Source organism: Anolis sagrei, chromosome 3, assembly GCF_037176765.1.
Source record: "Anolis sagrei isolate rAnoSag1 chromosome 3, rAnoSag1.mat, whole genome shotgun sequence".
In the NCBI taxonomy this organism is placed as follows: domain Eukaryota; kingdom Metazoa; phylum Chordata; class Lepidosauria; order Squamata; family Dactyloidae; genus Anolis; species Anolis sagrei.
The window spans coordinates 244599589-244615088 of NC_090023.1; the positions used below are offsets into that span (position 1 = coordinate 244599589).

A 15500-nucleotide genomic window follows, 5' to 3' on the forward strand; every position below is an offset into this window, starting at 1 on the left:
TCACTTAGAGCTGTCACTACGTCAGCAACTTTTCTCTGAGGAACACCATAATGTCCCCTGCTGCAAGTGGGATGCCTCCTCTTAGAGCAGTGGTTCTCAGCCTGTGGGTCCCCAGATGTTTTTGCGTTCAACTCCCAGAAATCCTAACAGCTGGTAAACTGGCTGGGATTTCTGGGAGTTGTAGACAAAAACACTGGGGACCCACAGGTTGAGAACCACTGCCTTAGAGGGATGCTGCCTTTGGAAGAGCTGTGCCCCTTTCCTGCATGGCATGACCTCACCTCCAAGCTCAGTTGCTTGCTAGTCTCCCATATGTGCGATTTCACAAAGACCACAAAAAAGAAGAATGGTTTGCTTACCTGCAATCATGTTTCTTCAAGTTGTCATCTGTGAAATTCACACATCCCTATCCATCTTCCCAGCAATCATCTTGCCTCGTTATCCGTGGCTGCTATCTTGCAGCTAAGGAACAGAAGCTGTAGCCCCTCTCACTGGCTATATACTACAGAGCGGAGCGTGGATGGGGCTGCCGCCAAAATGTATCTTGTAGAGCTTCTAGAGTATTCCAAAACTGACTGCGCAGGTACAGGAGACCATATGTGTGAATTTCACACAAAATCTCTGTACAATGTCATATATAGAAATGATGAATTTGATTTAGAATAATGTCTGGCTAATACTCTGTAAAGGACTGTGATTGATTTCATTATGTGGAACCAATACGCAACTCTGAAAGGGACTGCGGAATGAGTTTGTGAAATAAATTAAAGCAGTTTGTATATTTATTTAAACCACAATCGTACATATAAAGTGAACATTTTTTAAATTGTGGCGTGTATCTTGGATATTCAGAATAATTTCATTTTTTTTAGAACTGTCAAGGGCAAACCAAAGAATAGGTGAATGCCAAAGGGAAAATCGGGGTCTTGAGGAGGAGGTGCAACGTTTAAGACTGGTGTCAGAGGCAGCTAAAAGGGAAGGAGAGCAACTTCAGACTTCTCTGTTACGAGAAAGTGAATTGCAAAACAGATGTCATGAACTGCAAAAGAAAACACAAGGTAAGATATAAAAGAGGTGACATGTTTCACAGAAAGATTGCATTGCTTTAAGGCATAGTTTTGTGTATTGCTCCACTGTTGATTTATTTTCCACTGTTTGCACACACCACCACTGATTTGCACTCTCACTCTCCTTACCCTATCACCAGCCACTTCCAATCAGAAGTTTCTATTTGGGCATTTAAAGAAACCAGACATGGGGCAAAGGGACTAAGATTGTGAAAGAGTGTCTCTCCTAAGGTCACACAACAAGTTTCTGAAAGAGATTCAAATAAGAGACCTCCTGATTTGGAGCTCTTTTTTTACACTACTCCACTTCACTAGTTTCTCTCTCTCTTTTATGTTATAAAGCACCAAGCCATAGATTCCCAATATAGGAGGAGGCTATATTGCTTCCTTCTAAATGGCCCAATTATAAGGTACTTTTATTGACTTCTGAAGAAAAGGGGAAGAAGATCTGGCCATGAGAGAGTAGCAAACTGTTGAGAACATATGCCAACAGTTGGTTTACCACAAAAACATTAAAACAAGAACTCAAAAGAGAACTAAGAATATCTTTTTAGAAATGTCCATCTTGGTGTTTCCTTTGATTGCTCTAAAGTCTATCTGATCAGTTTAGGTCAGATATTGTCGAAGGCTTTCGTAGCCGGAATCACTGGGTTGTTGTAGGTTTTTTCAGGCTATATGGCCATGTTCTAGAGGCATTCACTCCTGATGTTTAGCCTGCACCTATGGCAAGTATCCCTAGAGGTACCTCTGAGGATGCTTGCCATAGATGCAGGCGAGACGTCAGGAGAGAATGCCTCTAAAACATGGCCATATAGCCCGAAAAAATCTACAGCAACTTAGGTTAGATAGTTTTAGTGTCTTTGGCATCCCTGGTGAAGCTTGGATGAGGCTAGGCACAAAGCTCTAAGACACACCAAATGTTTTTGGGCAGTGCCTGGGACTTCTACTAATGGTGTCTTGTAGTCTCCTTTTTGAAATCTGAGACATAGAACATTAATATCTTGTTCCTTTTGTGGGATTATTTGGTATCCATGTCAAGCAGAGTGCAACATTGCCAGTACAATATGATCTTGTAGTATAAAACAGAAGAGAACTGCTCAGGATGCTCTTATAAGGTTAAAACAGTAAAAAAAAAACTTAGATTAACTGTTTTAGGAAATCTGTCTTATATAGCAATGGAGACAAATATATATAAATGGAGTTATATCGTAATAAAAGAACCCACAAAGCTGGATCTCATGTCTGGGTGTAAGACATCCTCAGGCAGGAGCTTCATGGATCCCCCCTTCCTAGACAAAGTCATAAAAGACTGACTTTTGGAAAACTGGGGAAATGACCTTCGCAGGCAGGCAGGAAGCCAAAAGGTTTGAGTACATAGATCAAAGAAATAAAGAGGTGATCTAAAAGGGTAGGTATGCTTTCTTGAACTTCCTCTGTCACTAATTACTCAGTCTATACTAACATTGATGCAACTCCACTTCCAACATCTTTTACAAGACCATTGCAGAACCTAATGCATTATAACATCTCTTACATTGCTGTTTGACTCAAAACTATTTTGAAAGCCACACTATCATTCATTCTACAACTCAGAAGTACCATTCAGGAAGTAGCCTTGATTGATCAGAGTAATTGTAATTTCAGAGTATCACGTTTCTCACAGTATGTAATTTTAGATTTTGAACTGTATGGAATGCCTTTCATTTTGTAGACAATGATAATAATGATACAGTGATCATTGCTGCTATTTGTCACATAGAAGTAAACCTAAAGTAAACCATGGGATCTAAATCTAAGGAAGTATCTGTAAAACATCTTCCTGAGGCACACATTCTCCTGTAGAAGTTCCACTGTCCAGTTTCTAGTCTGGTTGACATGCATTGTTGCATAACACAAAAGAGAATCCTGTGGCATAGACTGCAGCAATAATCTCATGTAATCATCTGGCTTGCAAGTAAGAGACTGAAAATCTCATCCTAGGTTGGAGTATTTGCCCCATCATTTTTCAGAGCTTGAGTATGGTCAATACTCTTCTCTGAAGCTAATACTCATTTTCAGACAGTATGGGAAGTTATAGACTTTGAAATAGGATTATTCTAGCTTTTCAGCAAGCTGCCTAAGGGTATTTATCTATTTGAAAAGGTTAAGCTGCCATTCCAAGTAACAGCTTCATTCAACAGCTATGCTTTCATCTCCAGAAAAAGTTGGGGTGATGGTGGAATATACTGGCAGCTGTTTTTCCCATAGTTTTCTTGCAGTACATTCTCTGGGATGGTATGTTACCACAAATTGTGGTTCCCAACAGGCTGTGAAAGGAATAAAGCTGCCTGCATAGTCCTGCCAACTTGTTCTCAGCACAACCATTTAAATTCTTAGTTTTTTAAAGTAACCTTTCAACTTTACAATCAAAAAGTGTGCCCCAGCTCAAAAGTGCTATGACCTCTGCCCTTTGAAAGTTAGCATTCCCCCTTTCCCTCTCTTCAAAGGGAGATGAATAGTTTTGTAAAAGTAAGGGAAGATTCTGTCCTGTAATAAGGAAAGTGGGCACAGAATGAGATCTCTAGGTCTCCCTGTATTCTTATTTTCATCCCTTGGCTAAATGTATTTACCTTTTATAAGATTCCACTGAAATAATGACACCCCTGAAAAAGGTTTTAGAGATTGTCTAATGAAGCTATGATATAGTACTTCTTGTTGTTCCGATACTTGGCACAACTTTATTAAAAGTGATAGATGTATTGTGTAACAGGCGGTGAAGTATGCGTTATGCCTAGCAAACTCCAATTGGTGTATTAATAAATGCACATTTTGTTCTTACTGAAGTAGTTTTAAATGTTCATGCTTAAAAATGCGTGTTTCCCCTTAATCTGTTTTTCTGTTCTTAGAGGTCAGTATGACCAGATAATTAGTAAACTGAATTCCTATTTTTCCCCCAGAAGAGTGCTCTCTTCATTTTAATAAACAAAAAGACATTGTGACCAGTCATTAACTGAGGGCAAAAACTCCAGTAAACTAAATTCCCATATTTTCTAAGTAAGAGTAAATTTAAAAGTACCCATATTTATTCGAATCTAATGTTCACTTTTTTGGGCTAAATTACCATCCCAGGGTGTGCATTAGATTCATGTAATCTGGTAATCTTAGTGCTGTGCCAAAGCAAAAGGGGAAGCTACTTCAGGAGCACCTGGAGCTCCTATTTGAGAGGTGTCGTTTCTAATTTTATTGCCATGGCTCAATACTATGCAATGCTGGGATTTGTTGCTTGATGAAACATCAGCATTCTTTGCCAGCCCCCATGACCCTATAGCATTGAACCAAGGCAATTAAAGGACATTCATTCTACAGCATAGATGCACCCCAAGATTTTCCTTTCCATTGCTGGAAGCTTTGGTGTGCTAATACTTTTGTTTTAAAGAAGGAATTCTAAGCATGCAGCTACTGCAATTCATGCATACCTTTTTTGGCTAAATGATAAAGAGTAATTTTTTTCCCACTTTACATTACATTCACCAGCAAATACTTTTTTTTGGTTTCAGGGTTTTGAAAATTGAGATGTGCACAACATTTGATGGTGTGTTAGACTTGAGTGAATACAGGTGTATTGACCACAGATCATTTTCAATAAGTCTTTTCTGCAAACAGTTTTATGTATGGCCATGTTCCAGAAGTATTCTCTCCTAACATTTAGCCCACATCTATGGCAGGCATCCTCAGAGGTTGAGGGGGTCTGTTGGAAACTAGACAATGAGGTTTATATATCTGTGGAATGTTCAGGGTGGGAGAAAGAACTCTTGTCTGTTGGAGACAAGTGTGAATGCTGCAATTGACCACCTAGATTGGCATTGAATAGCCTTGCAGTTTCCTGCCTGGGGGAATCTTTTGTTGGGAGGTGTTAGCTGGCCCTGACGTTGCAAATGGCCACATTGATTAGCATTTAATGGCCTTGCAGCTTGAAAGCCCCTTTATTTGTTGTCCTGATTGGATTTTAGAGTTTTCTAGTACTAGTAGCCAGATTTTGTCCATTTTCATGGTTTCCTCCTTTTTGTTGAGATTGTCCACATGCTTGTGGATTTCAGTGGCTTCTCTGTGTAGTCTGACATGATGGTTGTTAGAGTGGTCCAGCATTTTTTTGTTCTCAAAAGATATGCTATGTCCAGGGTGGTTCCTCAAGTGTTCTGCTATGGCTGACTTCTCTAGTTGAATTAGTGTGCAGTGCCTTTCATGTTCCTTGATTCATGTTTGTGTTCTGCGTTTGGTGGTTAATATGTAGACTTGTCCACAGCTGCATCATATATGGTAGACTCCTGCAGAGGTGAGAGGATCCCTCTTGTCCTTTGCTGAACGTAGCATTTGTTGGATTTTCTTTGAAGGTCTGCAGATAATTTGTAGGTTGTGTTTCTTCATCAGCTTCCCTGTGCGGTCAGTGGTTCCCTTGAGGTATGGCAAGAACACTTTTCCTCTGGGTGGATCTTTGTCTTTACTCTGTCTTTGTCTTTACTCTGTCTTTGTCTTTAATTGTGCTTCTTTTATGACTTGGGTGATGGTTGGAGTTTTTATGTAGGTATCTGTGTGTGTTTTATCAAGAATACTTCTACTTTTAAAGTGACATGAAAAGAGAATTCCTTACATTCTCTGTCCTGACTATTACACTGATATGTTAAGACCATTTTTAGGGACACCTATCTGTATTTTAAAGATGGAAAAATGGAAGTATGCCTCCTTGTATTTGCTGATTCATATATAGCTTTTGCTCTCAGCACTTCAAAGGAAGTTGCTGTACAGTTTGTGCATTCTCCCCATCTACTGTCAGTGGCTGTCCAGGATCTAATATCTCTTGTTGAATAAAATGATGACTTTGTTTACACTTTGAAATAACAAGAATTATCTATACCCATATAACTTTTTATGATCAGGGGATTTTATCCTGAGGCCTCATAAGGTATCTCCATCTATCTGAAGTGCAGTGAATAGCTACACAAGGCAGATCTTTTTTGCAGTGGTACCAAGACAATAAAGTCTTACAAAAGAAGTTCGGTTTGATCCTAGCTCTCGTTCTCATACTATTATCTTATATGTGACTTTCCCCTGCAAGCTTTTACACGATGCATTTAAGCTCTGTTGTCTTCTATAAATTTTATCTTTATAATTCAAGTGTTTTATGCATTTTGATTATATCTCAGTTATTATGTACATTTTTATTGCCTTCAATAATATTTTTCTTTTAGAAAAGCAAGGTAGAAATGTCAACAGCAAATAACACAATTTAGCTTTTACAATAGTGCTTTATTCTGGTAACTGTATTGTAACCAAATGTGAGTTTAAACAAACAAAAATTATATTATAACAATGCAGTAGGGAAATAGGTTCACAGAATCCTGGCAAGCCTTCCAAGGCCTGTCTGGTCCAATTTTGTGCCATTGCAGTAAGTGCCGGCCAAATCCTCCATGACAGGTGGCCATCTATCCTCTGCCAAACACCTCTTACTGTCAGGAATTCATTCTTCATGTTTAGTCAAAGTCTCCTATCATTCTGTTAATGCAGCCCAGAAGTGTGCTGGCCTTTTTTTTTTTTTTTTTTTTGCTGTCACATCATGTGATTGGCATTAATAAAAACCACTATATCATTTTTGTAATGTTTTTTCCTGCTGAATCTCTGTGCGTCTTTTACAGGTCTAAGTCTTAATTAATTTTGTTACTTCTCCACTCTGTTAGCATTATCTTGAATCTTAATTTTTCTTCTGTGTATTAGCATCCTTTTCCTTTTTAGCGTCATGTCTAAATTTGCTTGTAGGTTTTGTTACTGTGTGAGACTACATTCCATCAAGAAAAAAATTACAAGGTCTTTATCTACGCTAGGGTAGAATGTATTGCATTGCTCTTGTTTACTCTGATGCGAGAACTGGACCATAAGGAAGGGTGAACAAAGGAAGATAGACGCTTTTAAACTGTGGTGTTGGAGGAAAATTCTGAGAGTGCCTTGGACCGCAAGAAGATCAAACCAGTCCATACTCCAGGAAATAATGCCTGACTGCTCACTGGAGGGAAGGATTTTAGAGGCAAAGATGAAGTGCTTTGGCCACATGATAAGAAGGCAGGAAAGCTTGGGAGAAAAGGAAGGAAAAGGGAATAGGGGCAGATCAAGGGCAAGATGGATGGATGGTATCCTTGAAGTGACTGGCTTGGCTCTGAAGGAAGTGGGGGTAGCCACGGCTGGCAGGGAACTCTGGCGTGGGCTGGTCCATGAGGTCACGAAGAGTCGGAAGCAACTGAACAAATAAACAACAACACTGACAAAACAAAGTATGGAAATACTTTGCTGTGCTGTTGTTAGTCATATCTTTTAACATGGCATACGGATTTTGTATACAATTGAAAACAGTTTTTGTTTGTTGTATATGGTATTTGAAGTTCAAAACATCCATGATTCAGAGGTTCTCTAGCTGATTTACCTGTTACAGAACATAATTTGTATTCAAAATATTTTGTTTAGTTTATGTTTTTGTTTCCATAATGTGTCTTCCATTGCTGTTCAGAAATAAGCCTCTGAAAAATCTGGCAAGGACGAGAAATCCATTATAACTTTAGATTGTGTCAAAAAGATATTGTCAACATCTATAACAGAATTGGTCATGGTGACCTTTCTGTTACAGCTCAGGCATTGCAGAGATATTAACAATTTAATACAATCACACCAAATGTTGAGATAACTTTGAATCTTTTGCATTAAAGAACCATCTTCTCAGGAAGCCATATTTACTAAGAGTACAAAATCAAATGTAACAAGTAGGAGAGCAGTTATGCACAAAATACTTCCAAACCAATCTTTTGTACAATTATTTCAGCAAGACATAATAGATAATCCAGTTAGATTGAATCAATCTGTCAACATTAGTCAGCAGTAGAAGACATATTCTAGAAACAAAAATATAAACTTGACAAGATCTCTTGAATACAAATATCATTCTTTTAACAGTGTGCCGTCGCACTTGGGGGCTATAAGTCTTAATGAAGGAGGGATGGATGTGGCATCTTTCCCCCAAGGGATTGCTTCTTGCCCTCCTATAGGAAACTGGAACTCCCAAAAACCCAAAAGGCTGTAAATAGCTCAAGGTAAGTTTTATTTATCACAAAGTCATTTCTTCAAAGCAATGAGCTGGAAAACTTTAGAGGGGTGAAGGAAAACATTCGTTACAGTCTCAATCAGTCCTGGGTCCAAGGGGTTTGAAGCTGAGAAGCCTCATCAAGTTTCCTCTATCCTCAATGGCTGTGAATGCCGGAGCAAACCACAACCCCAGTTCAGATGACCTATGTTTTGAAGACTCAGGATCTTCCTCTGGTTCCAAAAGAACTGGCTTGAAGACGCTTGGGATCTCCTCAATGTTATCCAGGATGATCTGGACATAAAGCATGAGTCCCAAGGGTAAAAAACCTCAGAACTGGTACTAAGAGGTAACTTAAATCACGGTCCTTTAGAATCAAGTCTTTTACTCACATCCATGTGGTATGAACTCTGCTGGCAGAATGAAAAGAAAAAGGAAGCTCTCCCCTCCTGTAGGAAGAGGTGGAGCCAAACAGTACTGATTGACAGCTATAAGCAACCAATCCATACAACTATACATAAGCAGTGTAAAAAGGGGCAGGATTAAGCATGAAACAACAGTTTAAATCTTACAACTAACAGTTCTATACATAGGTGGTGCCACTCACACCGTCACAAACAGGTATCTCAGGTCGAGAACCTCTGAATCATGAGATGTTTTGAGCTTCAAGCCCCAACCAACTTGGTTGATGGTAAGGGGTTATGAGAACTTCAGTCCAAAACAACTAAAGTAAAGGTTCTGAAATAAAAAGATAAAGTTTCCAGTTATAGTAAAGTGTTGCTAATCCAAGTGTTTCATATAATTATAGGGCTACTCAAATCTGCAGGGGGAGCCAACACATTTTTCAAGAAAGAAGCAGCTTTAGAAAGAACAGAATTTAAAGCATAGGAACTGTAAGATATAAAATGTCCGGTCCCATGGGCGTCATTTGAGGATCAAATATTTTAATTAATTTGAGAAGTCTATGGATTTGTTTAAGCAGATGCAAAAATGAAGTGACAACTTGAGTAGGCTGAGTGTCATAAGATTCTGCAACTCACAACAAAAACTGAGTGTGGTTTAAACCATATAAGCTTTGGGGTGCTTGTATTTCAACTATTCATTTGTTGTTAAAAATAACAGATGCCAATTTTCCACCCAGGAAGTAAGCACTCGGCTTTTTGCGCAACAGCGTACAATGTGGCTGCTCTTCTGGAATGTCATGCTCCCAGGCGTTTTCCAAGGATTGTGGTTGTTTTTTGTCACCATGTTTTGTTTAGGCATTTAGGAACTTTTTGTAACTTTTTGGGGGGGGGGTGGGTGGGTGGGTTGTTGTAAGCTGTATGGCCATGTCTGAGAAGCATTCTCTCCTGACATTTCACCTGCATCTACGGCAGGCATCCTCAGAGGGTGAGGTCTGTTGGAAACTTGGAAAATGGGGTTTATATATCTATGGGATGTCCAGCGTGGGAGAAAGAACTCTTGTTTGTTTGAGGAAGGTGTGAATGTTTCAATTGGCCACCTTGATTAGCATTTAACGGCCTAGCAGTTTCAAGGTCTAGCTTCTTACTGCCTGGGGGAATCCTTTTTTGGGAGGTGATTAGTTCGCCCTGCTTGTTTATTATCTGGAAGTCCCCTGTTTTTGAGTGTTGTTCTTTATTTACTGTTATGATTTAGAGTTTTCTTAAATACAGGTGGCCAGATTTTGTTCATTTTCATTTCAATTGGTTTTTTTTCTTCACTCTGCAGCAATTAGGTAGCTTAAATTGCTTCTTCACTGGGGAAGGGGGTAGACAGAAAACTTTTAAGATGTGCAATCTGAGGTGCCTTAGTGTATCCACAACAGGGAGCAAGGCAATTTGGCAACCACTGTGTGTTAATAAAAGCTGACAGTCTATTTTCTCAGCGGAATCGGTGCAACTTATTTTCTTCATCAGTTGAAGTGCTCATTTGGTGACAAAGGCACCATACTTGTTAAAAGTAAATTAATATTTTTGGGTAACCATTTTTCATCTTTTACTATACATAAAATGGCATTTATATCATTTCCATAGCCTTTATGTGATGCGTCTTTGTTTAGATTATAAACTCAATCTATGTACAATCCCTAGTTCTGGTATTCATGAAACGTTAGATAAGGACAAAACTTTACAATTTGGCTACATATAGGAATAATTTCAAATGGCAGGAAAATAGCCTTGCTAAATTAACACAGTGGTTATGATCAAATGACATTTGTTAACAATCTGGCCACAGGGATTGTGAAATTTTGTGGGGATCACCTAGTGACTATCTTATGTTACTCCTGCATTCTCCTTTCACTACATACAGCTCATATATTAGTCTTCATCATGTTTTAAAAATTTTCTGCAAGAGAAATGTCTGAAGTCTCATTTCATATATTGTGTTGGTCTGATACAGATGAAGGATTTGCTAAAACCTTCCAGAATGCAAAATATAAACTGATCTCCACTTAACTTTCCCTTTGTCCAAGTTAGTTATCTTAATTTTTGTAGGCTCAGTTGATTAAATGTTTCAAAATATCCCTAGCACCAGTGAAGTGTGCATTGCACTTTGTAATACATTATGCATTTATCATTATGTAAAGCATTTGTACCCAATTCTGAAGCCAATAAAAGCAAAAACAGTTTACATAACACTAAAACATCAGGCAGACATTGCCCTCAGGCTTACAATCTGAACGACACCGCACAAAAGAAAACCAGGCCAGCAGGACTCAGAAGGAAGTGTGAGGGAAACCAACTCACCCCCAATTCTGGTAGTGCAAAGGTCTTAGCATAAGTAGCTGAAATGAAAAATACGTCAAAGAGAATGGGAGCCAGAAGTTGCTGGTCTTATTGAGAAGGTGATGGTGACTCTGCCTTTCTCCCATTCTTCATCACAGCTTGATGGATGGTTGCTTCCAGGGAACGCTTGTTGGAGGGAGGAATTATGGCTCCATATTAAGATTAGGACATCATAAGGGGGGGAAATCATAATCAATTGCCAATTTAGATTTATTGGAATATAATATAAACCTGTAGCTTTTGTGCCTCAAAGGAATGTGAAAAAATGTGTTTCAATATTATATACAGGTTTAGCATCTGTTCAAACCAGGCCAGAGGTAGAAATGTTATTTTTAACAAGTAATTTGCGACTCGTTACCTTTAAAAGGCGGCTTGATGGTGTTGCTCAGTACTAAGGTGTGGCTTGTTGCATCACTCATCACGAAGAGATTGCTTTTTAGTTATTTTTTAGGAATAAAAAGACTTAAACTACCAAAAGAGCTAAACCCAGTTATTAACTGCAATTACAACAAATCATTGAATCAGTGGGGGTTATTATAAGTGCTGATTAACTAAATCCCATTTGTTCAATATGTCAGCTTTATTTGAAGCTAATAAATTAGCTCTTAACATCAATTAAAGCTCTTAAATTCCAAACGTGTACATTTAAAATAATGTAAAACTTTAAAATAAATAAAAATGGTCAAAAATCCGCTCCAAATGTTCTCCTCTAAAATCAGTGTTTTTGGAAATGTTAATAAATCTATTTTTTAAAACTAAAAAACCACAGTACTGCGATCGTTATATTGCTTTTGTAAAAGTAGTGGAGCCCCCGGTGATGCATCAAGTTAAACCTCTGAGCTGCTGAACTGGCTGACCGAAAGGTTAGTGGTTCGAATCCTGGGAGTGGGATGAGCTCCCACTTTTAGCCCTAGCTTCTGCCAACCTAGCAATTTGAAAATATGCAAATATGAGTAGATCAACAGGTACCACTTCAATGGGAAGGTAATGGCACTCCATCCAGTCATGCTGCCCACATGACTTTGGAGGTGTCTACGGAAAACGCCAGCTCTTTGACTTAGAAATGGAGATGAGCACCACCCCGCAGAGTCGGACATGACTAGACTTAATGTCAAGGGAAAACCTTTATAAAAGTAGTGGACTTGATAATATTGCTACTGAAATATCTATTCAGGTAATGTTACTTGAAGCACATTATTTCCAAACTCAAATCTATAAAGCAATTAGTAATTCTAATTTAAAAACATATTGAAGCAACAGATTTTCCTAAGTAGGACTCCCAAGCTCTCATTGATTTAGTAGGTCTTCACATATTGTGTCTAGTTTTATTGAGGGCTGTGAAAAACAAATTAAGACCAGTACCCTCAAGTATCATTGAAAGAACAATCCCCATTTCTTAGCTATCCCATGTAAGAAATGATTTTGTTGTCTGTGCCTTCTAACAGGAAGTAGCTGATGTATTTGTGTTTTCATAGGGAAAGGCAATTGCCCTATATATCCATGTATTTAATCAAAAACATTAGTCAAAAAATCAGTCCAAAAAACCTGGGTCAACTTATTCCTGGGTCGGTGTGAGTACTGTACCTTAACTCTTATGAAAAAAGAAATCATTCTCTTCTCTGAAAGTGGCAAAAGGCAAGAGCTTAGCCCATGCTGGGAAAACTTCAAAGAAGCACCAACTCATTCAATTCTGTCTGCTGCAGTACCACTTCCGGACTTTTTCACAGTTTGGGTGGCCAGGCTGCCTCATTGAGGTAGCATTGTGGCTTTTCCTTCTCCAGAGAATGACCCTCAACTTATACATGGCATATATCAAAAACCATAATTTTGGCTCAAAGCCTGTCCTTGTCTTACATACAAGTCTGTGTGGTATTATACTGTACTTTAAAGCAGAATTGGCTAACATTTAGGCTGCATGTGACCTTCACTCACTGCTGGCCCCTGGCACCACCAAGTGGTGCCATTGCTGGCAGCAAGTTAGCTGCAAAAATGGCAATTATGGTTTTTGCTTTTCTGCAGTTTCGCCATCGCACCATACAGAAAATAAACACTTGTTTTGCCAGCTTGTCACTGACCTGAACTTCCTATTAGGCCAGTGCAGTGATTCTCACCAAGCACAATCAGCAGCAATCCACAATAGTTGCACATACAAACTGCTTCAGCACCAGTCTGATCAAGCCAGACAGTCGGTCTGTTTTTCCTCAATTACGTTTCCCCTTGCGATGAAATGGAAACAGATTGGCTGTTGCATATGGTGTAACCTTGTTTGTTTTTATGTAGGGTCATAGGGGGATTTTTGCTTTTTTATGAAAAATCCCAGCTCCTGAAATGTGACAGCGGTGCTTTCTTTTTAAAGTAATGGTGAAAGGAGAATGCAACCCTTAATGAATTCCGAAGAGGCAGGAGAAGCCCTGACTCCCTCCAGTCATCTAAGTTTAACAAGCTGCAGGGTTTACTAAAACAGCCAAGAGAGGCAATTATAACACCAGTTGTAAATATGTCTGTAAGTGTATCTGTGTAGAGTTTGTGAGCTACCTTCTGGAGAAGGAAGCAAAATATAAACAGATTTTGAAATGCAGTTGTAAAATGAATTAATCACCATTTATATTCCCATTTGCTACAAGATGTTAGTTGCCATCATAGTTGCCATTTCTTTAAAAAAGAAAGGCTTTATTTCCCATTTCTCCGGAGTAAGTAAAACAAATGCATTTTAATTACTTGAGAAATTTGAATTCATCAGACTTCTTTGATACAAATCACATTCCCCTCTCTCATAGTTGCTTAAAAATATATACAATAAAGAAAGCGTCACAACATGAGCCAGCAGTTGAACCATGTGATAGTCCTTTTTTCTCATTTAATAAGGACTAAAATATAACTGTAAAAGTAACTTTAAAATGTATACCACAATGGAGTGGTGTTACCCCCTTTAAAAATTTAAATAAATACCCTATACCTCAAGTATCATTGAAAGGTTCAAGTTCACTTAATTATGGTAAATGACCAGCTCATGAGAAGAGGGACAGAGTCCCACACAAACACATCAAGTCTAAGGGTCAAGAGATTTAAAACTTTTAAACTTCAATACTTTAAAACCTCAAAACTCTAAAACCTTAAAACAAGTGCATCATTTCCAGAACATCAAGACAAGAGTATATCAAAATTAATGGATTTAAAAGGGAGGGAGTCTGAATGGATGGGATTGGGGTGCTCATGTAGCGCAGGTAAGGGAAGTCCAGCCAGACAGAGGAGGGAGCAACATCCATTAATATAATAAAAAAGATTAGAATTAAAGAACTATAATCAATTTTCTGCTAGTATGAAATCTTGACTTGTACTGGTGCTATTCGTCATTGCCTGCTGGATTTTAATAGCTGCTGTGCAGAACTTTACAATGTTATAACTTATAGCCAAGTTCGTATCTGAAAGCAGCAGGGAGATGTAAAATTGTCCAGAGCATCCTGGTTGTTTGAGTAGCCATGGCGTAATGAGACGGGATCAAATATCTCTATATAGCAGGCACTGCAGAAGCACATGTTCTGTTGTCTCTATATGACCTGAGTCACAAGGGCACAGTCTCTCGGCATATGGGTATCTTCTGGTATTGACCTTCCAATATGGCAGATGGGAGAGCATGGCAACATGCCAGAGTGAAGACCCTCCAGTGGCTGGAAACATCTAGCATTGTTAGATATTTCATAGGGGAGGTACAAAACCTACTGACTCCATCGATAATAAAGGATGAAGAATTGGCTAAGTCTAATTGGTGCTCATTGTCAGTTATTCGTTGTTTAATCAGAGATTTGGCTTGGTCATAGCTCATTCTGGTTAGCAGTCCTGGAGAGAAGCCTAAGGGTGGAATTTTGGCTGCTATTGCTTTGTCCCAACTGGACTGAAAGCCATCTGACATAGTAAGAGGTGCAAGGACAAGGGGAGAGAGGGATAGTCTAAGCCAATAGTTCAATATCACCCAAACTCAGGCCTCAATTCTCAGGAAGCCTATCTCCAGATGTAGGGTGGCATTAGAGACACATCTTGGGACCTGGAGGGCTGATCTTAAGAATTTGGATTGTACACTGGCCAGATTAAAATCAAGAATGTGGGCCTGAAAACCTGCCATCGGTTTATACATGAGCATATACAGTAGTTATATCATATTTATTGAGGAAAGGATCAAATTACAAGTAGCTATCTGTAGGTAATTATGTCTGGCTGTGTAATTATTAATAATTAAAAAGCTGAGTGTAATAATAATAATTTCTCATTTCAGATTTAACAAGCCAGATAGAGACAATTGAATTCCAGTTCCAGAAATCAGCAGCTGAAGTGCGCCATTATAAAGAACTATTCATGTAAGATGCTTCAATTTATTCACATCTTTCTGCCTGATTTCCTTGCAGTTATGCTCTAACATGTAGGATACAATGAACACTTTAGTAATATTGTTAGTCTATATAGAGGATTCAGAAAGGAGCATACATTCTTATTTTTACATCTGCAGAGCATAGGAAATACTTTATTATATTTGAGTGGTTCTTAATTGTGCTG

At 38.6% G+C, this 15500-nt stretch overlaps 1 protein-coding gene across 3 annotated transcripts in view; it reads left to right on the forward strand.

Moving 5' to 3' along the window:
* Nucleotides 1-15500, forward strand: part of LEKR1 (leucine, glutamate and lysine rich 1) — an 81422-nt gene that overhangs the window by 22975 nt on the left and 42947 nt on the right. For 2 of the 3 annotated variants that reach the window (XM_060767645.2, XM_067466011.1), the window contains exons 6-7: nucleotides 873-1058; nucleotides 15223-15304. In XM_060767645.2, the coding sequence (XP_060623628.2) occupies nucleotides 873-1058; nucleotides 15223-15304 (268 nt within the window). Of the gene's footprint in view, nucleotides 1-872; nucleotides 1059-8039; nucleotides 8171-15222; nucleotides 15305-15500 lie in introns of those variants that run through there. The other variant, XM_067466012.1, reaches the window with a different exon arrangement.